Raw genomic sequence first — 24,381 nt, forward strand, 5'->3', positions numbered from 1 at the left:
AAAGTGATCTGCACGTATACCCTGATGTAGCTTCCCACCATTAGGAGTTGAATAAAATGGCTCATAGTAGTAAACCTACAGGTCCCATATGACAGCCAATTGCTGAAACACAACATTGCTCTTCATCTGGCTTGCTCTGCTCACTCGAAGCACCCCTTCTCTATTTTTTAAATCAATTGATCCCATTCTCCAGCATTCTCCTCTATTAAAGGAAAGTCCTTTTTGTCATTCACATATCCTACCTCGGGTTCTGAGCAGAAGCAATTCCCAAGGTAAACAACAGTTTCAACCTTTACACTTTCTGCAACACTGCAGTACTTTAAACAAAACACAAAAGATATACACATATTCTGGATAATAAAGACACTCAAACAAAGAAGACTATATACAATCACTAACCAAAATGTTAAACTGACACTACACTTTCTTAAACTATTGCTTAAGCCAATCAAAGTGAATCCGTCCATTAGCCTGCAGACACCTGGCCAGAGCTTTAAACTTCATCCATCCATCCATTTTCTAACCCGCTGAATCCGAACACAGGGTCACGGGGGCCTGCTGGAGCCAATCCCAGCCAACACAGGGCACAAGGCAGGAAACAATCCTGGGCAGGGTGCCAACCCACCGCAGGACACACACACAAACACACCCACACACCAAGCACACACTAAGGCCAATTTAGAATCGCCAATCCACCTAACCTGCATGTTTTTGGACTGTGGGAGGAAACTGGAGCGCCTGGAGGAAACCCACGCAGACACGGGGAGAACATGCAAACTCCACGCAGGGAGGACCCGGGAAGCGAACCCGGGTCTCCTAACTGCGAGGCAGCTTTAAACTTAGATAAGAATATCTATACACACACGTGCAAAAACTGGCTTGGATATACACCAACTGCCTAGAGTTAATCTTGTGGATTCAGACATGATTCTCAAACGGGAATTGTGAATAGTGGTGACATCGTGCATTGCAAAGGCTACTCCCACAGGGCTTCTTCCTAAAACACCTGCCATCTATTCCTCCAGTCCATGCATTTTAAACCACCACAGGGGAGTCAGGAAAAGTGCAAAACAAAGTAAAAAAAAGAAGACTTGACGCTGAGAGAAAATAAAAAACTAAAATTGATGTTTCATTTTAGGAGATTAGAATGCATAAGGTAACTGAAACATAATGATTAATTTGTACATGTTAATGAGCTCTGCAACTGATGAGAGAGATACTTGGCTACACATGAGAAGTGCTTCTGTCTGCTATGATAGACAGTAATCATACATCTGTTATTATCTAGTTATTTGTTTAGGCATGCAGTCAGAAGGTGGATGCTATGCAACCTTGTCGTTGTCCTTGTGGTGTCGTAGGCTGGTTTTGTATGCTGAATTCTGCATTTCCTGTGGCTCTTCGTTATCAGCTTAATAACCCTTAATGGCAGCCCTTTGATGGGGTTTGACAAATTGTTTAAATCGAAAGTGTATTTTGCAATTCATATTTTCACAAACATAGCTGCCAGTTCCTTCAAACTTACATCAACTCCTACACTATCATCTTTTTGCTGAAGAAATGACAGCACACACAGCACCAGTGACAACATATTATTCACATTTGATGTCTTCAAATGCTAACGTATAATTTGAGTGTATAGAAAGATTTGTTCCTTGCAATAGATTACATTTATTTTTAAGATGTGAAGTGTGCTTTTTGCATAAGCAACACACGCATGTTTAATGGAGGTCTTTTAAAGAGACTTTTCCACTGTTATATATAATCATAAGCTTGCTGTCTGTCTACTCTTTGCAGTTCAAAATCATCTTCTTTGAGCTCTGCCTTCATGAGGTGTTGGATTGGTTTAGAAATGTGTACTCAGTGAGCCGTCCAATTGTTCCTACTCACTTTTAAGCACAATTCACTCATGGTTGTCTCCAGACGTATATAGTATGGATCTGGCTTCAGCGAAACTAGTCTGTAGATAACCAGTACACTGTAAATTAAATACTAAACCTTCAACTGATGAAACTGTTATTATTGACAGAGACGCATGCCATTTAGTCGACAATCCCAACTGTAAGGTGCTATGAGGACCTTGATGTCACATCTGTCGACGAGAAAATTAAAATCTTAGATCTTTTGAAAGTGGCTTGTCTCTTGATGAAGTCATTATTCCCTGAACAATAGTATGTTATAGTATAACAACTATTATTTTATAGTACAACTATTTACATAGCATTTACATTTTATTAGGTATTAAAAATAATCTAGATGATGATTTATATAATACAAAGGAGGATGTGCAAATACTATACCATTTTATATAAGGGATTTGAGCATCCATGGTTTTTGGCAGCACAAATTATTAATTTTCAGTTTGTTCCCTTTAGATGACTCTTCTCCACTCTATGTGTTTTGTTATAAAAACTTTACATTTTAAAATACATTTTATATTTTGGGCTAGTGGAACCTTTTGATATGAATTTAGAATAGCTCACAGACATACCTTCATTACAATTAGCATATATGTTTTTCAAAATGTGTGTAATTACAATATCTTATTTTGTTGTAACATGTCAAGTTGTCCTAACTTTAAGGTGAAGCTATTGTTTCTGCTGAAGAAATCAACAGCTTCTTCAGGATAATGCCATCTGGAAATGGTCGATATTCTGGATCCAATCTCAAGTCTGTTATCCAAATTCTTCAACAACAAATTGAAGAGCAGAAGCCACTTAAGGAGTTCACAGTAATTTTGAATTATTTATTTGCTTATATACATTGTGAATGGATGACATAAGGAGTTCTTAACACATGGGCTGCAACCCAAGGCTGGATCGCATCATTGCCTTTAGAGGGCTGCGACCAAGACTATTTGGAAGAGGAACAGCTCAGCCTGTTAGGACAGTCTTCTGTTCCCCAAATGTTTTAATTGCAAATAGATTCAAGTATAGCAGCATGTGCAGTCAGACTTTTTTTTTAATCACGATGATGGGAGAAACCCTCATCCCAAATTCCTTTGCAGGGGTCACATAAAAATTGAACATATTAAGGATCAGCTATTCCAAAAGAACCCATGAATTAGATAATAAATAATGTCAGAGCCACAGTAACAAAATAACTAAATGTACCTATATAATACAATGTTACCAAAATGTCTGTGTCACTTGTACTTCATTTGAATTGCTACATGAATCATTTGTTTGTTTATTTTTCAGGCTTTAGAACATTTAAAACCAATTGACAGCTGTCTGATAGGAAAATCTCCGGAGAACAGAGAAAAAAACAGATACAGAGACATTCTTCCATGTGAGTCATTTTTGATTTGAGATTTAGGTCACCGCATGGAAGCTTTAATGGTCTACAATGTCTGTTTATGGAGGGGGGTCTATGGAGTTTTCTGGCCCTTCTGTTAGTGGACTTTCTGAAAAAATCACTTCCAGCAGACATAAATCATATAACTTTAATATTAAACAACAAATAGAATACAGCCTGCCAAGCACCACTATCAGTTATATTCATGAACAATATAAGCATCACTGACATTAACAGAAATTTAGTGAAGTTGTTTCACCCAAGTGAAGGTTTTTTTTTTTTTTTTTTTAGCTAACTGCGGTCAATAGTTAAATGAAAGTAAAAAGAATTCCTTACATATAATCATAATCCTCTAAACGATGTTTATAAGGAACATTTCATTCACAAATTAACTTCAATACATGTATACTTTGTATTTACCTCCTTGAAAATTTTCATATATTACATGATATACAACATTGAATTACAGGGAATTTAATTTTGCTTTTTTGACAACACTGATCAACAGTCAAAGTGAAAACAGATCTCAGGGTTGGTCTAAATTAATTACAAATATAAAACACAAAATAAGTGATCACATAAGTATTTGCTCCCTTTTAACCAATTGGTTTTAGATGTCAGATAGTTAGTAGATGACACGTTTGCGGTTGATTATACAACGTACTCTAAATGCACCTGAATCTGGAAAGTGCAGCTTGTTGTGAGTCACACTGTTCGACATGTTATTCAGGAAGAGTAATAAGTTACTTCTTACTTATTACTCTTTTACAGAGTAATAATGTTACTTTACTTATTACTTAGTACCAAACGTAATTAGTTACATTACTCGTTATACTACTATATTACTTTTGAAGCCCCCATCCCCCGGTAATAGGGTCATACAACTACCTTTCTTTTATAAATGAATCCAGTTTATTGGAACAAGTAACCGTGTAGAGAAGGAGTAAACAATCAAACTGCATAACCACAAACATTGCAGCCTGTATGGAAAATTTAAAATATATAAGTACTAGTTTCTCCTGACTTTTTAACTAAAGTATTCTCACAGTAAAAAGTAGTTTTAACAGTTTTACCAAACATTTACAAAGCATTAACCATTGCTTTATAATTAGGCTAACATCACGTCCAGCCTCCAGTTTTGTTACCTCTGTCTGACGCATTAAACATGGTTTCAATGTTCAGAAGTGTAACCATGATTGTCATACAAGCTTCTCAAACCTCTTATCAGACAATCTGTTCCTTCTCAGGGTGAGAACTAAACCTCCTAAACTGAAAAGCTATTCCACAGGTGCACTACAAGGAGTCGGAGTGTTGTACTTCATGTATCTGGTTTTGATGTTTGAGAACTGATTCAGAGAATCAATCTCATAAATAGTCTGTAACTTTTTTTTCTGTCGATTAGCTGTCCTCAGGCTCGATCTCAAATGCAAAAAAGTCCTTTTTGTCATGGCTGGCTGACATCATGGACACAGAGGCAGGTTCCTTGGCAAGAGCAATAGCATGATACCGTTGCAAGTTCTCTCCTACCTTCATCTCTTCAGATGAGTCATCAGAGCGTGAACTTCTGACAGCTGACAGCTGCAAGAAGTGCATCTTTTCTATCCAGCAAAACAAGTCTGGATGGCTCTTTGATGTTATGTTCACAGTAATGCATTGAAACGAGAGTGTCTCAACAGTGAAAATAGGAAACATATCCTCTACAATATACTCAGTGAGGAGCTTGTTTAAATTCCATCCACTTAACTTTTCTTCACCAGAGTGTCCTGCTCTGAAATCCAGTTTTGGTTGTTTAGCTGGAGTACATGGATCACTGGCTGTAAAGGCCTTCCTGTCAGCACCAGTGTTTTTTTCCATGAGTTTCATATTGCTGCTGTGCTGCTGTGTCAGATGCTTTAATAAATTTGTCGTATTTTTTGCTGTGGAAAGCATTTTGCCGCTGGGACAAAGTTTATAATGAACAACAATGTTTTTTGCATCTCTGACTGAGATTAACTCAAAACAATGATAATACTTCCAATTTTTGAAAGTATTCCTCTCTCCCTCATTTCCCGTCATTGTTGGGCTTTTTAGGTAGAACTGCTCAAATCTAACATGGATGAGCTTTATAATAAACTAACATACATAGGACCAAAATAAAATTAAAAAATTGTGTTCTGGTAATGCAGTGTTAGTTGGATTAGTAACTGTAATATTATTGCTGTTTTAGAAATTGTAATCCCTTACACTACTCGTTACTGGGGAAAGTAGTAATACTGTATTACAGTAACACATTACTGCCCAACACGGGTGAGTCAACATTGTGGCGTAACCTATGCAATAAAGGCAAAGTAACACTCCAGGGAACTCTGTGAAAATGTGATTGAAAAGCACAAGTCAGGGGATGGAGACAAGAAAGTCTCCATGCCATTGATATCCATTGGAGTCCAGTTAAATCCCTTATTAAATAATAGCAAGAGTGTGGCACAGCTGTAAATCTGCCTGGAGCAGGCCATCAAAAACTGTGTGATTGTACAAGAAGAAGACTAATAACAGGGCTACTAAAAGATCTATGGTAACTTTGAAGGAGTTACAAAGTACTGTGTCTGAAAACGGAGAGACTGTGCAGACAACAACTATTGCTTGGGTGCTTCACCAGTCCCAGCTTTATGGGAGAGTGACAAAGAGAAAGCTACTGTTAAAAAAACACACAGAGAGCAGAGAGTGTGTCAGAAGGCACACGGATGCTTTGAAGTTTGCTGGGAGATAGTTCTACGAGTATGTCCTGATGAGACCTAAATGGAGTTTTTTGGCTATCACACTAAAGGCCGTGTTGTGCACAAGCCAAACACTGCATATTAACAAAAAACACCATTCCTACCATTTAGCACAGTGGTGGTAGCATCATGTGGTCAGCATGCTTCCCAGCAGCAGGCTTTGAAAGGCTTTTGAGATAAAGGGGTAAATGAATACAGAAAAATACAAGGAAATCCTGATGCAGTCCGCAAGGAATATATGCCTTGAGGGAAAATTTGTTTTTCACCAAGTTATATGAGCCAAATCTATACAGAAGTGGTCTGAAAACTGTCCTCGAGTAGCCGAGTCATAGTCCAGATCTCAATTCACTTGAGAATTTATGACTGGATGTGAAAAAAGCTATTCACTCTCAATCTCTATGCAGCCTGACAGAGCTTGAGAAGTTTTGCCAAGACAAATGGTGAAAAATTGCAGTGTCCAGATGTGCAAAGACCAAGACTTGTGCACACAGACTCAAGGCTGTCATGGCCGACAAAGGTTTGTCTTCTAAATACTGACTGGAAGAGGTGAATACTTACAGTATGTGGTCAATTATATATAACATAATTAGTCTTTTCGTGTTGATCAGTGTAAAAAAAAAAACAATTTAATTCCACTGAGATTCAAGGTTGTATAACATTAAGATATGAAAACTTTCAAAGGGGTGAATAATTTTTACAAGCACTGTATATATATCACTTAAATAAAAGCATCTTCTACATCCATACTACAACCTTGGAAATTCACAACTCTTTACTTCTTCCTCCATGCACAACTACGCCTCCCTGGGTGACGTGTACAGCACAACCCAGCCTGGGAATACTTCTGGGACCAAGTCATTGTCTTCAGGTAGCATTTCCAGGTCAGGCAGAACTACCCAGGAACAGTGGATTCACCTTCCAACAGCTGCCCTGGCAGCACCTATGGAACCCAACAGGCAGCCCTATAGAACCACAATTCTCATCCAGACAGGGGTTCGTTAAGAAGAATTCTGCCACCTGTGGTAAGAGGGAATGACATGAACATGGGAGGTAATCTCCCACTGTCTCTCATTTCTTCTGGTTTTACTGCTGGGTAAAAGGTTGCTGCCAGTATGCCAGTCTCAGCATATCCTCTGTTACAGTGGCCCTCCATGCCAGTTACTTGGCTGATGCAGGGAATGCTACACCATCCTGGTATGAGAATGGTTTTGACCCTGGCCGGGATGCCAGTCAATCCATAACAATATCTCAATCAATTCTCATTATCCGCAGGGGTTACTTCCTAAAAAAACCCATAGATACTGAAGCATTGATCCTATAGGAAAAATGGGTTAGGTTCCAGTGGGACACCATCTTGGAGGAAGGACCAGCATCAGGTAAACAGGCCTGCTCTTGCCCTTTGAAGCTCTGTAGTTATCCTTCCACAAGTTCATCTGTAGAAACACTTTTACAACTTTTACTTCCTCTATAGTCAAGTTCGATGGTCTTCTAGGTGCTCCGCCAAAGGCTGCGTGTAATGATTAGTGCAGTTGATCCGAGGAGCTCATTAAACCATCCAATTGAGAGTATCGAAGGGCAGTTTTCAAAAAGGATAGGGACTTAATTAGTGCAAGCTTATGACCCACACTTACTGGGAATTCCTTGTCCATGGAAAGTAATTTCCAGCCCCTGTCCCCTTAATAAATGAAGTTCAGCTGCTTTCCTATACCTCTAGGTGCACGGTAGAAACATATGGATCCATTCAGTGTAGTGCACATGCAGTCCCAGGAATCTAAGGGCATCATGGACCTGTGACTGTTCACACACATGTCACTCATGCAGGATAGGCCTCTTGGAATTTTTTTTCTACTTCTTATGGCTGTGTATACAACCCCATGATGCCCATCCCATCCCCATCCCCTGGCCGAAAGTGAGGACCTTATCCACGAATAGGTGGATTTGGACCCCAGGTGTCGAGAAATAGTTTACACTTTTATGATGGCTCATAAGTGAATCTGCTGGAATGGAAACCATGGATAGTGAGGATTTACTATACATATACAACTCCTTTTTTTTTCATTAATATCTTTTGGTTATTTTGGATTTACAGTATATTATTATAACACACATGTTGGATGAATGCTTAGAGAGACTACTAGAACAGCACAATTTGCTTTTGAAAGCTGCACATAAGCAGATGAATGTGCTAGGAGTGAAGGAAGCCAGTAGCACCCTATTATAGTAACTGTATTGCTGCCTATAGCCAGCTCTGAAACCCCAAAACAAAACTCTCCATTCCCCACCAACCACAGCACGCCAGCATGGCTTGTCGCAAAAAATCTTTAGACTTTGTTTATCAATCACAATGCAGCTGCCATTAAATTGTGCAGCAGGTTACACATGGCTGAAAGAAACATACTGCCAAATTATTGTATAGATGGGTTTTCAGTAACTTTAAATGCCAATACAAGTAACTTTTGTATTGGAAACTAAATTCCAAAAATCACAATTTCAATACTTATCACATTTTCTGGGTATCAACTACTATATAGTAGTGTACAATTTTTGTAAGTTTCAATACTTGCTGATCATAGTGCCAGGAAAATGGCATTATGTTGGTAGAACTGGCAAGTAAGAATTTTACTTAACTCTGCATGTGTGACAATAAATCTGTACCTGAAATCTTAGGATTAGGAAATACATGAAGGTTGGGAGCCCTTTGCCCCACCTGCCACATGACAAACTACCTGGTTTGGGACCCGATTGCAGTGGGTGACACTTCAGCACCACACTGGAACAGTGTGACGTTTTTTACAGTGGCTGTAGTGCCAATCCTGCTGCCAACCTCCAAGTTTTTCCTGTAATTTTGAGGATACATGAAGACTGAGCGAAATGTATTTTTATGATTTTCCTAAATTACTACTAGTCTGTAATAACTTAAAAATCAATTAATTAGATTTGTAAGCAATTCAACTACTGAACTAAAAAGAATTCAGTCATAGAATACTGCAGATTGTCAAACAGTAGAATAATGTCTCAGAATTTGTTGACATTTATAATGCAAAGCATTCAATTCATTCTTCCAAGATGATAATGAAGCATGTATAAGAGACATTAAGCTCTTTGTTGTGAAAGGTATGATGTGACCGTTTTTTCATCACTCTTGTGAATAATGTAACATAAAATACAGTTATAAAGTAATCCTTGTCCTCCGCCAGTCTGATAGCTAACAATACAAGTTCTGTCCCCAGCCTGACTCTTTAGTGTCAGATAAATGTTTTACCTCAAAAAAATAGAGATTTTACACACAATACATTTCATTATATAACTTAAACACCAGAGGTCCTGCTCCACTGGATACAGCATGTATTTATTATTTTACTGCTAACTGGCAGTCTGTTTTGAATAAAGCATATGACTTGGCTAAGTGTGAGGCCTTTGACTTAATATGTTATTATTTTTGGGAACAGTTCAAAATGTGCAAATGTCTCTTTGAACTTTGATACCTCCCAGGGAAGACAAGGTCTTGTCTGCCGTGTTCCAAATATGGCTCTTTTTTAACTTTTCCGTTGAAACAATAAAAAATTAGCACTGAAATTCAATTTAAATAAAAGTGCACTTACAGCTCTTTTTTTTTCTACAGTTCCCAATAGAAAGCCATGGCCAATAACGGGGCCCTGGGCTTTAACCAAGATTAGTTTGTTAATTGGAGGCATTGGCTCATATTTTATTCATAGTGGTTTGGTAAATAAATTATGCATGATGCCACAAAGGAAATTGGGGGTGAGCAAGAAATGAAGGGTGAAGCTCTGTGCACATGCGGTGCTGGCATGTCTGCAGGCTTATAAACGTCAGAGCCAAACAGAACCTGGATTCAAGAGATTAGACTCCAGCAAAGAAAGTTTGGCCGTTGATTGAGCAATAAAATATTCCTTCCAAAGGCTCAGTTATAATTTGCTCTAAGTTTTTTTTTCATATTTTCAACTGAAAGTACATACAGCATAGTGTGAGAATAACAAATAACAATACATTTTATTTATATAGCACCTTTCCTTCAAAGTACTTTACAATTTCAACTCCATAGTACAATTTTTTACATATGTTTTTAACTATTATGGCAAAGGCAAGTTAAGTGACATGTTTAGGCTCAAAGGTGAAAATTAAAGTAGCATTGCTTTAATTCTCTGGCCAATATGTGACACTGGATATTTAGTTTTACATCGAAATATAGATGAGTGAATGAGATATAACAGAAGAGACACCAGTGTGCACCAACAAGAGAACAAGCTGAAGTTGTCAAAAAGTCTGAACTCCATTTTGACTTGATAAAAAATGCAGAAAATGATGATTATCTCTCTATTATATAAAAAATCCTGCAACGAGACTAGACTTTTTGGAAGAGATTTTTTCAAGTCCCACAAGTTGAGACTTTTGACATGAGATTTTTTCAGATCACGCCCTCCTCTCAACCATATTCAGACATGCACACGGTCCAATCACATCTCCTTCGTGTGAATGATTTTGACAGGCACATTTCCTGCTCTCTCAGCTCTTATAAATTTTGATGTTTTCCTCACTTTAAGTTCCCAATTAAAAAAGACTTATTATGTCCAAATCTTATTGAAGAATTTCATCCCGAAGGGATATCAACAGAAGAAATGAGTACACGAGCAATCCTAGCACCGAGAAACAAAGAAGACAAACGAATTAACACAAAAATTGTCGATCGGTTACACGGCAAATTGGTTAAGTGCGTATCAATAGACTATGCTGAAACAGTTGGTGGTAATCATGCGGAATATGAAAACATCAGCTTACAATATCCAGAAGAATATCTACAACTGTTAACGCCGTCCGGTCTTCCACCGTCCGAATTACTGTTGAAAGAAGGATGTATCCAGGAAAGGTAATGTAGTACATCTTCCCTGGATAACATTACACAACAAAGGAGATCTTGATATGCCATTCATATTAAAACGTTTACAGTTTCCCGTTAGAATAGATTTTGCAAAGACAATTAACAAATCACAGAGCCAAATATTCGAAAAAGTCAGTTTATTTATTCGAGAGAAAGAAACAAAATTCTCTCACATGCAGGTATACGTTGTTTTTTCACGATGTAAGTCCAAACACAGAATCAAAATAGTTTCTAACAATGAAATGCTCTGTCATTTTTGGTACAGTGTAGTTTAATTCTGTAGAGTTGAAATCCAATCATTCATTTAATTGGAGTCTTTAGGGTTTAACATTGAAACATCCTCGACTGTATGGTGATGCATGTTAGTGATGTGCCACTTTTTCTCAATGCGTGTCATTATGTTTACAGGTATCGAATGCTAAAGTCAATCTCAGCTTGTAGGAAGAAAGAATACATTAGTCCTTATTTATAAATTCTTTTATCAGCCATTGATATCTGAAATTTATGTTTGCATGACAATTTATGAATTCATGTTTATGAAGTATTGGCTGCCCAATTATATTCTACAGTAAGTCACAGTTACTTTTTCTTTTTCAAATTAAATTGTCCCCTATTATAGAAATTTCTGTTGTTTTCTCCTCAGATGACGAAACTAGAGTCCTAGTTGGCAAAAAGCAAGACTACATCAATGCAAGCTACATACGCATGTCAGTGGGCACACAGCAGTATTACTACATCTCTTCTCAAGGCCCTCTGCCTGGCACATGTGATATTTTTTGGCAAATGGTTTGGGAAAATAAATCAAATGTTATTGCCATGATGACTCAAGAAGTGGAGCGTGGAAGAGTCAAGTGTCATAAATACTGGCCTGACAGACTAAATGAGCCAAAAGAGACAAACAAGTACCAGCTTATTTTGGAAAATTTTCAGATTCAAGACTACTTTCAAATTAGCATCATTAGAATGACTGATAAAAAGGTAAGTGATTGTATGTGTGTAGATTAAATTCCATCCATTCATTTTCTTTCCTGAATCCCCTTGTTCCATTACAGAGTCATGGGGTGCTGGAGTCATTTCTTGCAATATTGGTGGAAATCCTATTATGAGAAGCTAGTCCATCGTAGAGAACACTCACTAATTTCAAATCAGTTTAGGGACACCAGTTCACGTATAGTTTTTGAAATGTTGGGGCCTACTGAATACCTGGGGGAAAAATTATATGAGTAGAGAGGGATTTTACAAATGCCACACAGTAATTAATAATAATAATAATATAGTGCAGGATGGTGATACAATAGCACTATCTAGTGATAGGTTTATAGCATCATTATTGTCACATGTACAGAATACATTCAAATTAGATTTTTGCATGTGCTAAGCAACAGTTGTTACATTCAAATGCCCCTAAAACTATACTTTAATGATAAGAAAATGATAATCTCTGTAATATTAGCTTTTAATTAAATGGATTCTGCTTTTGAATCATGATGTAAGAATATAGTGTCACCAGGGCCGGAGCCACCATTAAGATGAATTAAGAATTCACCTAGGGCACAGATCATAAGGGGGGAAAAATTCCCAGACACACAGGTTATCTACTGAACAGTCAGGAGTATTGTATTGTGAAGTCTGCATCGCTATACGTATTGTATATGCATTGAAGGAAACCTTTTCATTTTTTTTTTATTAATAAGAAAACAATGTCTGCCATTCTTGATATGATAGTACACTGTTAGTGTGACCCATAATTACATTTTTAGTTCAGAGTTTATTATTTAAAATAAGAGTGCATTATGTTTATGCAGTGTTTTTCTGTGTAGTGGATTTTATTATTAAGTTCATTTATAGTATAATTGAAAAAAAGTTTGATGTTTGAGTTTATGTCTAAGGCAGGGATTCTCAGAGTCTGCGGCTGCAGGTTTTTGTTCCAACCAGCTTCTATTTTTAATTGTACTCCTCGGCTAATTAAGTGAACTGTTATATCCCAGATTCTGTATTTTGGGAACAGTACAGAAATTAGAAAACTAAGTTTAGTCAAAAAAAGAAAAAAATATATTAAAATGTACTAAGCAGTTATATGGAAATAATATATTTTTTTTCTTTTAACAATATTTTCATCTTGATTTTCATTCTACTTTTCCAGGTGTTCCAATTGTTTAATTAATCCATTATTTACTAATTAGTGGGTCTGACGCTAAAGTAGTTGCAGCCTTTCACGATTCAATGTTATTTGCCTGGGTGTCTGATCTGCTTATTTTTAATTGTCATTATTAAGACTCAATGAAGGGGGGAAACTGCACAAAATATAATGAAATCAACAAAAGAATGTTAAGGATTTAAGTCTATAGCAAAAATAGAAATATTTCTAAATGTCTTATAAATGTAAAAATCATTCTGCTGTGCTTTTCACAATGTAGAATAAGAAAATAGGGAAAAATGCAGTGCCAGCTAATTAAATGAGATCAGTGTTATCAGTTGTTGTCACTGATTGTGTATCTGGTTGAAACAAAAACCTGAAGCCACAGTGGGCCCCCAAGGCCGAGTTTGAGAACCCCTTGCCTAAGGGGTTCCCCTGCTATTTTGGGCTTCTTTTTAAACCTTAAGTTGTGTTTTAGACTGGACAGATCCACTTTGTGAAGCATTTAAAATTCACAACTTGGCCAGACCATGGGACGCCACAGTCATCCGAGCATCTTGTCAAGTTTGTTCGCTATATGAGGTCTATTCATCGATCTGGTCCAGTAATCGTCCACTGCAGTGCAGGGATTGGAAGGAGTGGAGTCCTCATCTGCATTGACGTCATCCTAAGTCTGGTTGAAAAAGATTTTGAAGTAAGTACAGCTCATTTCCACAGAACACTGGGATTGGTCCAGCCAAGATTCCAGTCACTGTTCTTGTTTTCTTAGTGACCTTTCATGGTTGTTTTCTAGACAGAAGAGTTTTCTAAATGAATAAATGCAGTAAATAAGCACCAACTGTACATTTATACATGACACATACCTTATTGTGATTGTTACCTGTGAACTGAGCAAGATAAAGTGTCACACATGTTAGGGTTTGAAGAGTGTAGTGATGTACACCATCCTTCATATTCATTTTTATTTTTGCTCAGAATCATGCGAAAGCAGTAAGCTGCTTTTGAAAGCCATACTGAACACACCACATATTTTTCACAATTTATTTAGAAATGCCATGTGACAGGACCTCAAATACAGTACTTGATCTACAATGGTGTGGGTTTGTAGATTGGAGCAGAAGAAAGACAATGTACATATCTCTATGTAGAATTAAACCTGTGGCTAGTTTCCGTGATGTTGTAACACTACTTTCCCATCACTAGAGCACATAGTTACCACAGCTTGTTTTTTATTTTGATAGAAAGTGATAGCCATGGTTTTGTATCCTCCTCAACTCTTTTACAACATCACAATATTTCTGACATGTAGTACTTTCTGACAGCCTATTTTACTGTTATACCAAACAGAACAGTACTTTTCTTTATTTATGTAATGCTGATTATATCATTTCAGGTAGAGAGTACACTATTCTGGAAAGATCGTTAAAATGCAGAAAGATGACTCAGAATTGATCTGCACATGTCTGCAAAACTGACATAAAAATCTTTATAAATCCCTCAGAAGCTTTGCATAGTTCCACTAATAATGACACATAAAGAGAAGCTACTGTAAATTACTGTATGTTGTAATGAACTTTTTTTTTTCCCCACAGGTCAACGTCAGTGATATAGTAAGGGACATGCGACTCCAAAGATATGGAATGATACAAACTAAGGTACACTATGAAGTACGGTATTTAAAATTTAGTTAATAATGAATTCCTTATTTTCTTGTAAAGTATTATTGGTCAAACATGATTGTCATTGCCTGCAGTGATTGCTTTAGCTGAAAATGATAACGTATTTGGGGGAGCTCACCGTCACTGTAACAATGCTGATATAAGATGACGCAGTGAACCAACACAAAAGGCTTCATTTACAGTGCAAGATCCCCTTCTATAAACCAGCAATACAATGCATAACAATGCAATGGATATTCTGACTTTTTATTTAACTGTTGCACATTTTAGATGTGATTAGTTTCTCAGTGTAGTAAATAATGCAGGCAATGCTCTATGCACAATGTTCTACATGTACACAGTGGCTTGTAGATACTTCAGTGCACTTTGATTAGTCACCAGTCATGTCGGTCATTGCAAATCCACATGAATTTCAAGAGCTTTGTTAGTCAGATAGACTGCTTTAGTTGTGTATTCAGCCCAGAAAAGATCACTTTGTGAAAGAAAAAAAAATGTGGCCCTAAAGCAGCCTTTGTTTGTGCAGCTTTTCTTGTAGAGGTTTCTCTCTTGCCTCTGCACATACCAATCATTGCCATTTACACTAGGAGTTTCACTTAAAATCTGCAAAAACTGCAGGATGCATGGACTGAAGCTTGAGAAACACTGCTTGGGTGAAACATGTAGATAATTGGGTTTAATGTAAATCCTTATTTAATAACTGTGCCATTCTCATGTTTTTGTACTTCCTACCCATTCATACATCCATGTTCAAACCTGCGTATTCATTTCAGGGCAATGAGATGAAAAAGCCTATCCAGTAGCCCTGGCTATAAGGCAGGAACCAACCCTGGTTGTGGCACAAGTTCATCAGTAACTCACTAACACTCACTCACATGGGTGTAATTTAGAGTTAGGGCTCGTTTATACTTCACGCTCAGAATGCGTACGAGCACGCATCATGGCTGCCACGTGTTTCCAGCGTTCATTTGATGCGTCCTCTCAGCAGGTCCTCAGAAATTAATGCGATGTGTGCGCGAGTTGCAGTACCAGCAAAACGACGGGGGGCGCAGTGTGATAAAAATTGGAATGACTCTGTTTACTATCTACATGTGACAGAAACCCTCTATGTGGATTCTTCAGGATCGATGTGCGCGCTTCGATGTTTGAATGGTTCGATGTGGTGAAGGAAAATGCTGACATACAGATGCATTCGTGGTGCTTTTATATTCAAGCATTGCATATTCCCGATCGTAATGACACGATACACTTTAAAAGTCTGCACATACCATCTTTTGTACTGTCTTTTATTTTTTCTGGGACTTCCTCCTGACCTGACAGCATCGGCATGCAGCAACAGATCACCACACAGAACACATTAAATGTATGATATTCCAACTCTCTGCACATTTAGAATCCTTAGATTTATACTTGTTATCCATTTCATAATGAAATGCATAATGAATGCATTAAAGTATGTTTGTTACATTTTACAGATAAATCATTAATTTCGTTTAAATAATGAATACTGTTAATAATTACACACGTGGGGTGACACGGTGGAAGAGCGGTAGCACTGCTGTCTCGCAGGGAGTCACGTCGCTGGTATTCCCTGCCTGGAGTTTACATGTTTTCCTGCTGGGTTTCCACAGTGTGCTCCAGTTTCCTTCCAAAGATATGCAGATTTGGTGATACTAAAATGACGCTAGTGTATGTGAGCGCTTGTATTCACCTTGCGATGAGCTGATGCCCCGTCCAGGGATTGTTTCTGCCTCATGCTCAATGCTTGCTGGAATGGACACATCCCTGGATTGATGGATTTAATAATTAAACATTCTTTTTCAGAGATATTGCGGTAAGTTCTCATTGGAATTTAATGGGTGTTCCAGGCAACTCACAACACAGCGAAGCCAAACTGTTCTCACTGTGATATCTCGCACTGCCACCTAGTGGATTCTTCCAGATTTACGTAAAGTACGCATACAAGCATAAACAGTACAACACTTGCATAGCAGGAGCGTCCGCTGGAGCATGCGTCGCGTCGCTTGAAGTATAAACCTGGCCTAAGATGTTACTAGAAGACCAATACACATGCATACACAATAACGACTTTTTTTAATTCTTTCTTCTAGTATTGATGAGCTGCTTCACTCTTTGGGGAGTGGCTTCCTGTAAAAACACTATTTTTTATTTTTAACCAGCCATTTACAAGCATTAGCATTGATTTCAACAATAGAAAACACCCAAAAACTGTTGCATTCAGTAGGTTTCTAAACTGCATGCTGCTATAATGCTTAGGTGTGAATAGTATAATCGAAAACAAAGGAAAGTAACTTTACAAGTGGTTTAGGAGCGCTCTGGTCTAGCGCTAGAACGCAGGAGAATGCTAAGGTGTGAATGGGCCCTAATGGATGACTGTCTCCACCAGTTGTAGCTTACAATCTCTACTAATATCTAACATTTTTATCTAGTAGAACGTATAGAAGGGATAGATAAAGAATGCATATTTTAGAAATAATATGAATTAAAATGAACCAAAATCAGTCAAGATAACTGATAAACAGACTTCTGTTTTCTTTAAAAACTTTTTTACTTATCACTTGTAACCGTTTTCCAAGTTCTTTCTGAAGGCAAAACGATCCTTTAATTAAATGAAACAAACCAATTAAAAGCAAGGATTTACTGTATATTAAGATGTGTATGTGAATTTGACCAAATATCATATTGATTGATTGCTCTTTATATTATACTAGCTGTTCCAGTCCATGATGCTGTACATTGTAGATTGTGTGTCCAGCTTTTACATCATGTCATTGAAATGAAGTCAACAGAGTGTAACTGCAGCACACAATACCTATGACACTGCTCACAACCTGCTCATTCTCGACACACCAAATCCAAGGTGTTTGTCCTATGTAGTAACATTAAATGCATAGCATTTTTCATTGCAATACATGGTGCTGATACTATAGGTTAATAAAGGAAATTTTAGATAGCCTTTTTTAATTCCTGTACAGTGGGAAGTAGCTGGAGTCAAAATTCAGTTCCTGTTTGTCCTCTTTATGGGTGTTAATCGGATTGGTTGTTTACAGAATTTATTCCTGCTCTCATTTTGATACATTGATGTGGGCAGGTCATTATCTCAGTTAAAATTAGTACTCCCTCCACCATTCTTTATTTCCTTTTTGTTTATTCAAAATTACCTTTATAGTGTTCATTTGACTGTTGCCTTAATTGCGATAGAATTCTCAACAGATGTACTAATTTTTGCAGTGTATTTACCATTGTTATTTGTTAACATGTGTGGTTTTTTTTGGTTGTTTTAGAATTATTTTTCAAATTTTTATACATTTTCTGTCATGTTTGAAATTATGTTCCATTCATTTAAATGTCCTTGTGCTTTATGGGTGGAGCTCCAGGAGGCGGAGCTACTCTGACATCACCACTCCTGAGCCCTCCCTCTGGCTATTGGGGCTCCTTTATACCAACAGCAATACATCTAAATATTTCCTCACTAGGACTGGGACTGCCAAGTCAGAAGTTTTTCTTTTCTTTCTTTTAAAATTTTCTTCCATTTTAGTAATTTTGGTGTGTGCTCAGACCATAGTGTGTGTGTGTGTGTGAATAATAGGTATTTATTTATTTAAAGAGCTTCTGTAAAAAACCAAACTTCCACCTGGGGAGAAATAAAGTTCTGTTTAACTAGAGCATAAAAGGCTCGGTATCAAGAGAGCAGTGATTATGATGGATTTTTGAGCATTGCTGTTTTCTTAAGATTTTCCACCTTTCTTAATTTGTTTTGCTCCTGTCCCTGGTTTTCACTTCTGGATTGTATATTTGCACTTTTTTCCTTAGGATTGCCTTTTAGGCAACTCCTACTTCTATTTTTGCTTTTTTGAGAATTTTTTCTGCATTTTTCCATGTTTTTTTCTAAAAAATCCTTTATTTACAAAGATTCTTTCGTTGGCTATGTTCTTATAAGGCTAATATTAACAGTCGTCTTCCCTCTTATGAGGCTTTTGATATGTTTTGAGACTTTTTTTAGTTATTTAATCCAGCTTCTCCTGCAGTTAGCCATTTTGAGACTAGCTGGAGGTTGGGTGGGCAGGCTGTTTAGGTTGTGACCTTGCCTTTATGGCCCTTTTAGGAGGACTGAATTCCCCTTTTCTATGTCTGGGACTCAGGAAATTTCCTGAAAGGTCATGACTCTGATTTTACTGTAAAGGAATAAAAGGTCTTCCAAGGCAATCCTTGCCTATCCAAGTTGATAAAGCCCCTTTTGAATCGTGTCTCAGAAAATCTTTGTGTGACAATCTCTTGTACCGAACTTTGCCATTGCTTTTTATCTCTGATTTAGGCCTTTGTTTTGGCTTGACATATGGATCTCTTGGATTTTTCCAGTTTTAACCCCTTGTCAGTTCTTAAGTTCTTCTGGTCACTCTCAAATAATAGGTGTGTTGCAACCATCAATGCTGATTGTGCCCAACAATGTGTTAGTGTCAGACAGACAGAAATAGGCTTATATTGTATTGATGACCGCATTCAAAATAACCTATGACAAAGGATGAGTAAAATAATCCAAAAACAGGAAGACACATGCTACTGCATAGAATATATTGACATTAATGTAAATAGTATCTTGAACTGCTATGCAGACAGACCTCAAAAACACAAGGAGAAGGTAATGGAATACATAACTAAAGCAAATGCTAGACAAGACATGTAGAAAGCAAAAGATAAATGTGGAGTCTTGAGCCTTGATTTGAATGTCCATATCAGGGGTCCTCAATCACAGTCCTGGAGGGCCGCAGAGCTGCAGGTTTTTGTTCTAACCTAGATTTTCTTCCTCTTTCTTAGGATATCATCCAAATGATTTGAAGGCTAAAATGGATGAGTAATTCTCAGTCCTTCACTTTTTCTCTTCACAAGTATTTAATTTAACCCAGTAGTGCATAATAAATACACACAGGTGTAGATGGAAACAAGCCAATGGAGAAATGCTGGATTCTTTTGTCATTTGCATGTTATTACTAATAAGGAGCAATTAAAAAACAAGACTACAGCTGTTTAAGGCTAAAATAAGCAATAAGGATTCAAAATCTTAATGAGCGAGACAACTAAAGTGAAGCAGAAGTACCACTTGAGCAATAAGTGCTTCTTATTAAGCAACTGGGTTGGAGCAAAAACCTGCAGCCTCTGTGGCCCTCCTGGACCGTGATTGAGGACCCCAGGTCTATATAGTTAGATCTTCATGGAAAGTCAGTCTGAAAAAGGAGCTGGTAATTTATTAATGAAAGGAGAAGAAACCACTAGTAAGATATACAGAATGCAATATCCACAATCATGGAGTTTAAAAAGTTGTTTATAAGCATTGATGAAAGATTAAATATTTATTATTCTTTTTTTTTTCAGGATCAGTACCTTTTCTGCTATAAAGTCTTACTGGAAGTTCTTCAACGCATTCAGCTGCTTCAGGACAATGAACAACATTGACCATTTTCCATTTAATTGATTTTTCATACACAAGAAAATTTGAAATATCAGTTTGCCTATTTGCACTTGCCCAAATCCCCATTAAATAAACAGAGGTACAGCAGTAATAAATAAGGAATAGCAGCATAAACCATTTAAAATGCATACAGCGTGTAGCTCAGAAAAACCACGACACACAAAAAATATACAATACTGAGAAAGGTATTCCATTCAGAGATCCCTTCCATGAGCTGTCACCTTTATAAATGCAAGCCAGGTTGCCAACCCAATGAACCTGAACAGGCATTTCTCTCTTGGCATCCACATCAAGTTCTGGGTCAGGCTATTGCTGTCAGCAAAAACTAGAATCCATGTGTCCTATCACATCTTTGTTGATTTCACACTTCAGCCAGACAATTGGCAGCAGAGGCCAGCAACCCCATCATCTGATTTTCACAAGATAAACATACACAGACGTCCGCCCTCCTGCGGGAGGATCACTGCAAATGTCTCACTCAGAAAAAACCAAGTTGGGCAAGTCTGCTTTCTTGGCAGGGTGACACAAGACTGGCTTATCATAATGTGAACACCAGACATGAATGAGATGTATTTTTTTCCCTGCATATTATGCAATGTATAAGACTAAAAGGGTGAAAACCGAGCGAATTTGAAATGTCATCATCCTGGACTAGAGCCATTGTATTACTGAATAATTTTAAATTATTTTTGTAAGTATGTATTTTATAGATTGTAAATCATTTGTTTACTGATTATTATTGGTTTGAACATACTGAGTAATGATATTCAGAGCTGATATACTGTTGCAGGTGTATCATATTTTTATATTTACTGATTTTTTTTTCCTTCTTCTTTTAGAATATTTGTTTTGCATTAAATAATAATATAAAAATGTGAATGATTATCACCACCAACGTAATGCTATCTTGTTAGAGGAAATGTTCTCAATGCATTAAGTAGTTATGTTACATCATTTTTAAATATAGTGTAGGCCTACAGCAGCTGAGGGATAAACTTCTTAGGGTTGATCACTCGCTTGGTATTGAGATATTTGGAGGTGGTATTCAAAGTCTAACTAAGTACTTCCTACAAGGCACTTTTGTGGGATGTTTAAAATGTACTGAAGGGCTGCTGGCAGCTGTTTACAGACCAGCAGCCAGAGACTAATGCGTGCTTTCTCAAAGGTAAGCTCTCCAGTCGAGACCTACCCCAGACTGACATTGCATCTCACCCGTGTCACTACATGAAAGAAGTTTCCTTTAACAGTGGAAATAATTCACTTGAGTGTGTGGGCGCACATGCAAAACCTTTCTTTCCCACTTATGTTATAATTTTCCTACGTACACGTTACACAGGAATGAAGAATATCCTGCAAAATGTAAGGGAAATCATTAAATAAATTACATTTCCTTATGTTTCTTTTCAGTATTGCAACAGAAGCTTACTTTTGGTGTTTTTTAATTCTAAAGAGAACTATAAAATTAAACCAAGACCCAGCAGTCTCTAGGCTGTCCTTATTCTAAATTAGGCCTTTATGTTTTACTTAAAGATTACAAAGTGATGCTCTCAAGTAATTTTGAGCAGAGTGTCTGTTGTTTCACTGCCTTACTGTTCCATTCGCCTGACGCATTGTGTGTCTCATGAAAGCCATACAAGGAGCCTGCAGACACACTCAAATCACGGCTTAAATATTACTCTCTTGTAGTGGAATTGATACCCTGGGGCTTTACAGAGCAAAAACTGACTTGGCTTCCATTTTGTATGATCTGCCTTCATGGAAAGCCTGTATTTCAGGGAGGCAGGAGATGATTCTCACACTTTGTGTTGTGTTGTGTTTTCCTTCCGCCATGGGATCTTCAAAAGGTAAGTTGTTAGGTGGTCAGTTATTATTTTTTCTTATGTAGGTAGTTTTTTTACAATCAGATGCCCATCCACCAATTTTCCAAACCCATTTTATCCTGAGCAGGGTCAGAAGAGAGTTGGAGCCTGTCCCAGCAAGCACAAGGCGCAAGGCAGGATCAGTCCCTGGACAGGGTGTCAGTCCATCACAGGGTGCTTCTTTCACACACACACACACACTAAAGCACACAAACACTAGACCCAATTCGGTATTGCCAATCTACCTAACCTGCATGTCTTTGGAATGTGGGAGGAAAGTGGAGCACCTTGAGACACAGGGAGAACATTCAAACTCTATGCAGGGAGCACCCTGCTCTCTTTACTCTGAGGCATCAACGCTACCATTCTGCCACCTTGTTCCCTAAAACATACCAGCTTAAACCCTTCACAATCCTGCAGTGTTTAAGAGCACTCGATGAATTCTATCAGAAACTAGTAGCAGTAAAGATGCTCCATACGTAAACTTTTTTTCTGACCCACTGATAAAACTGACTTACATACTGGGACCACCAAACAAACATCCTTAAGCAAGGCCCTTAACCTGCAATTGCTAAGCGCTTTGAGTAGTGAGAAAAGCGCTATATAAATGCAAAAAATTATTATTATTATTATTCATGGCTGGTGTCGTAAACGCTCTTTCCGATTGAGTATTAAACTTTGTTAAATGTTTTCTCTTATTGAGACTATGCTCTGCTCTGCTAGGCAATGGAAGAAGACCGTATTTTGTGCCTTAAAAGTTCAGAATGTATTATTACTGTAAAGCAAGCCACTATTGATGTCCAGTAATTCTGTCAACAAATGTAATTGTATAATGACATGCACTCTCAGAACTGGAACAATCATTCAAAATGGAAACTTCTTTGTTGACGTATAGCACAATGTTCTTTTAAATAAAAGTTGATAAACTGTTGTCTTATTTCATTACGAAAGGGCAGAGCAGACTCTTTTTCTTAAGGCGACTTTTTCCTGCTTGTGGATTACTTTCTTTCTCACTTGACTTTTGGATTATGCAACATGAGTAATGTGAAGTTTTTCATGGATGTTGTTATATTGTTTGCTATTGTCCAGGCTACGTGGCGGGTAAGTAACATACAAAAAAATATCACTTCTGGCTGGAGTATTCCTTGAAATAAGAAGTACTAGGGTGTTGTACTGTATTAGCCATTATGAATGTAGTGAGAAGTCAAGTAAAATGACACCTTTTATTGGCTAACTAAAAAGATTACAATATGCAAACTTTCCAGGCAACTGAGGCCCCTTCTTCAGGCAAGATGTAAATAAGAAGGAAACATTCATTAATACAGTATATGATAAAAAGAACTGTGCTTCTTGGGGCCTGGTAGAAGATGTAATGAATTAATACTGCATGTGTATGAGACATTCAATATATACTTGTTAAAAATATGAAATGGTATATTATGAAACTGGTGAGGACTGAATTGATGCTGGTTATCTTCATGCAGAAATACATGTGCTATTACTGTTTTTATGAAATGCCACGTTCTACATTCTGTCCAACTGATTTCCCCCAATGTTTATCTTAACCATTTATTCTGACCAAGAACGGTTCTGAAGAACTGTTAACAAGGGTTTTGTGTAAATACTCCAGTGGGTTGGCATGTCAATACAGCATTCAGTGCTGTTGCCTCACGACTCCAGTGACTCGTATCACATGCTCGTTTTGCTCGTTCTTGCAGTGTTTGTGTATGTCTTGTCAAGGCCCTTCAGTTGCATTGTACATCCAAAAAATGTCATCACTCTAGCTTGGTGACTTGCACGTGTGGGAGGTCATGGACATGAGTGTGTCCACCACTGAGCTGGTGTCTCATTCAAGATTCACCACTGCCTTGAACTCAATGCTCTCAAGCTCCTAAGATCCCGGTCTTTCAGCTATAGAAGAGAGATTGATATAAGGCAGTGCAACTTTGCTATGTATAAATAAAAAATATTTTTTTGAAGAAAGTATTTTTTTTACTCATAAATTGTTCTTTAGCTATAATTGTTCATATTCTTATCATCAGCAGTTGCTTGAAAAGAGATTCATACCCATTTGTGCACGGCAAAAAATGAAGTCTAAGCAAGTGAAAAGTATTTATATCATGACATTGTTTTGTTTTCCTTATTGTAAGAATTATTGATTTATCAAAAAATGTGTATTTATATTTTATATCTTACTTTAAGGAATCATGTCAAATAAATTTTGCTTACCCCATTGGCCGATGTTTTTGCTGAACAAAAGTAAAACAACACCCATTT

General features: G+C 37.4%; 1 protein-coding gene across 1 annotated transcript in view; it reads left to right on the forward strand.

Moving 5' to 3' along the window:
- ptpn20 (protein tyrosine phosphatase non-receptor type 20) overlaps positions 1-23,033 on the forward strand; it is a 211,339-nt gene extending 188,306 nt beyond the window's left edge. The window contains exons 42-47 of the mRNA XM_051922606.1: positions 2,580-2,728; positions 3,198-3,288; positions 11,588-11,922; positions 13,560-13,775; positions 14,674-14,736; positions 20,149-23,033. Of these exons, the coding sequence (XP_051778566.1) occupies positions 2,580-2,728; positions 3,198-3,288; positions 11,588-11,922; positions 13,560-13,775; positions 14,674-14,736; positions 20,149-20,229 (935 nt within the window). The 3' untranslated portion in view covers positions 20,230-23,033. The remainder of the gene's footprint in view (positions 1-2,579; positions 2,729-3,197; positions 3,289-11,587; positions 11,923-13,559; positions 13,776-14,673; positions 14,737-20,148) is intronic.
- The last annotated feature ends 1,348 nt before the right edge of the window (positions 23,034-24,381 follow it).

Source organism: Erpetoichthys calabaricus, chromosome 2 (genome assembly GCF_900747795.2).
Source record: "Erpetoichthys calabaricus chromosome 2, fErpCal1.3, whole genome shotgun sequence".
NCBI lineage: Eukaryota > Metazoa > Chordata > Cladistia > Polypteriformes > Polypteridae > Erpetoichthys > Erpetoichthys calabaricus.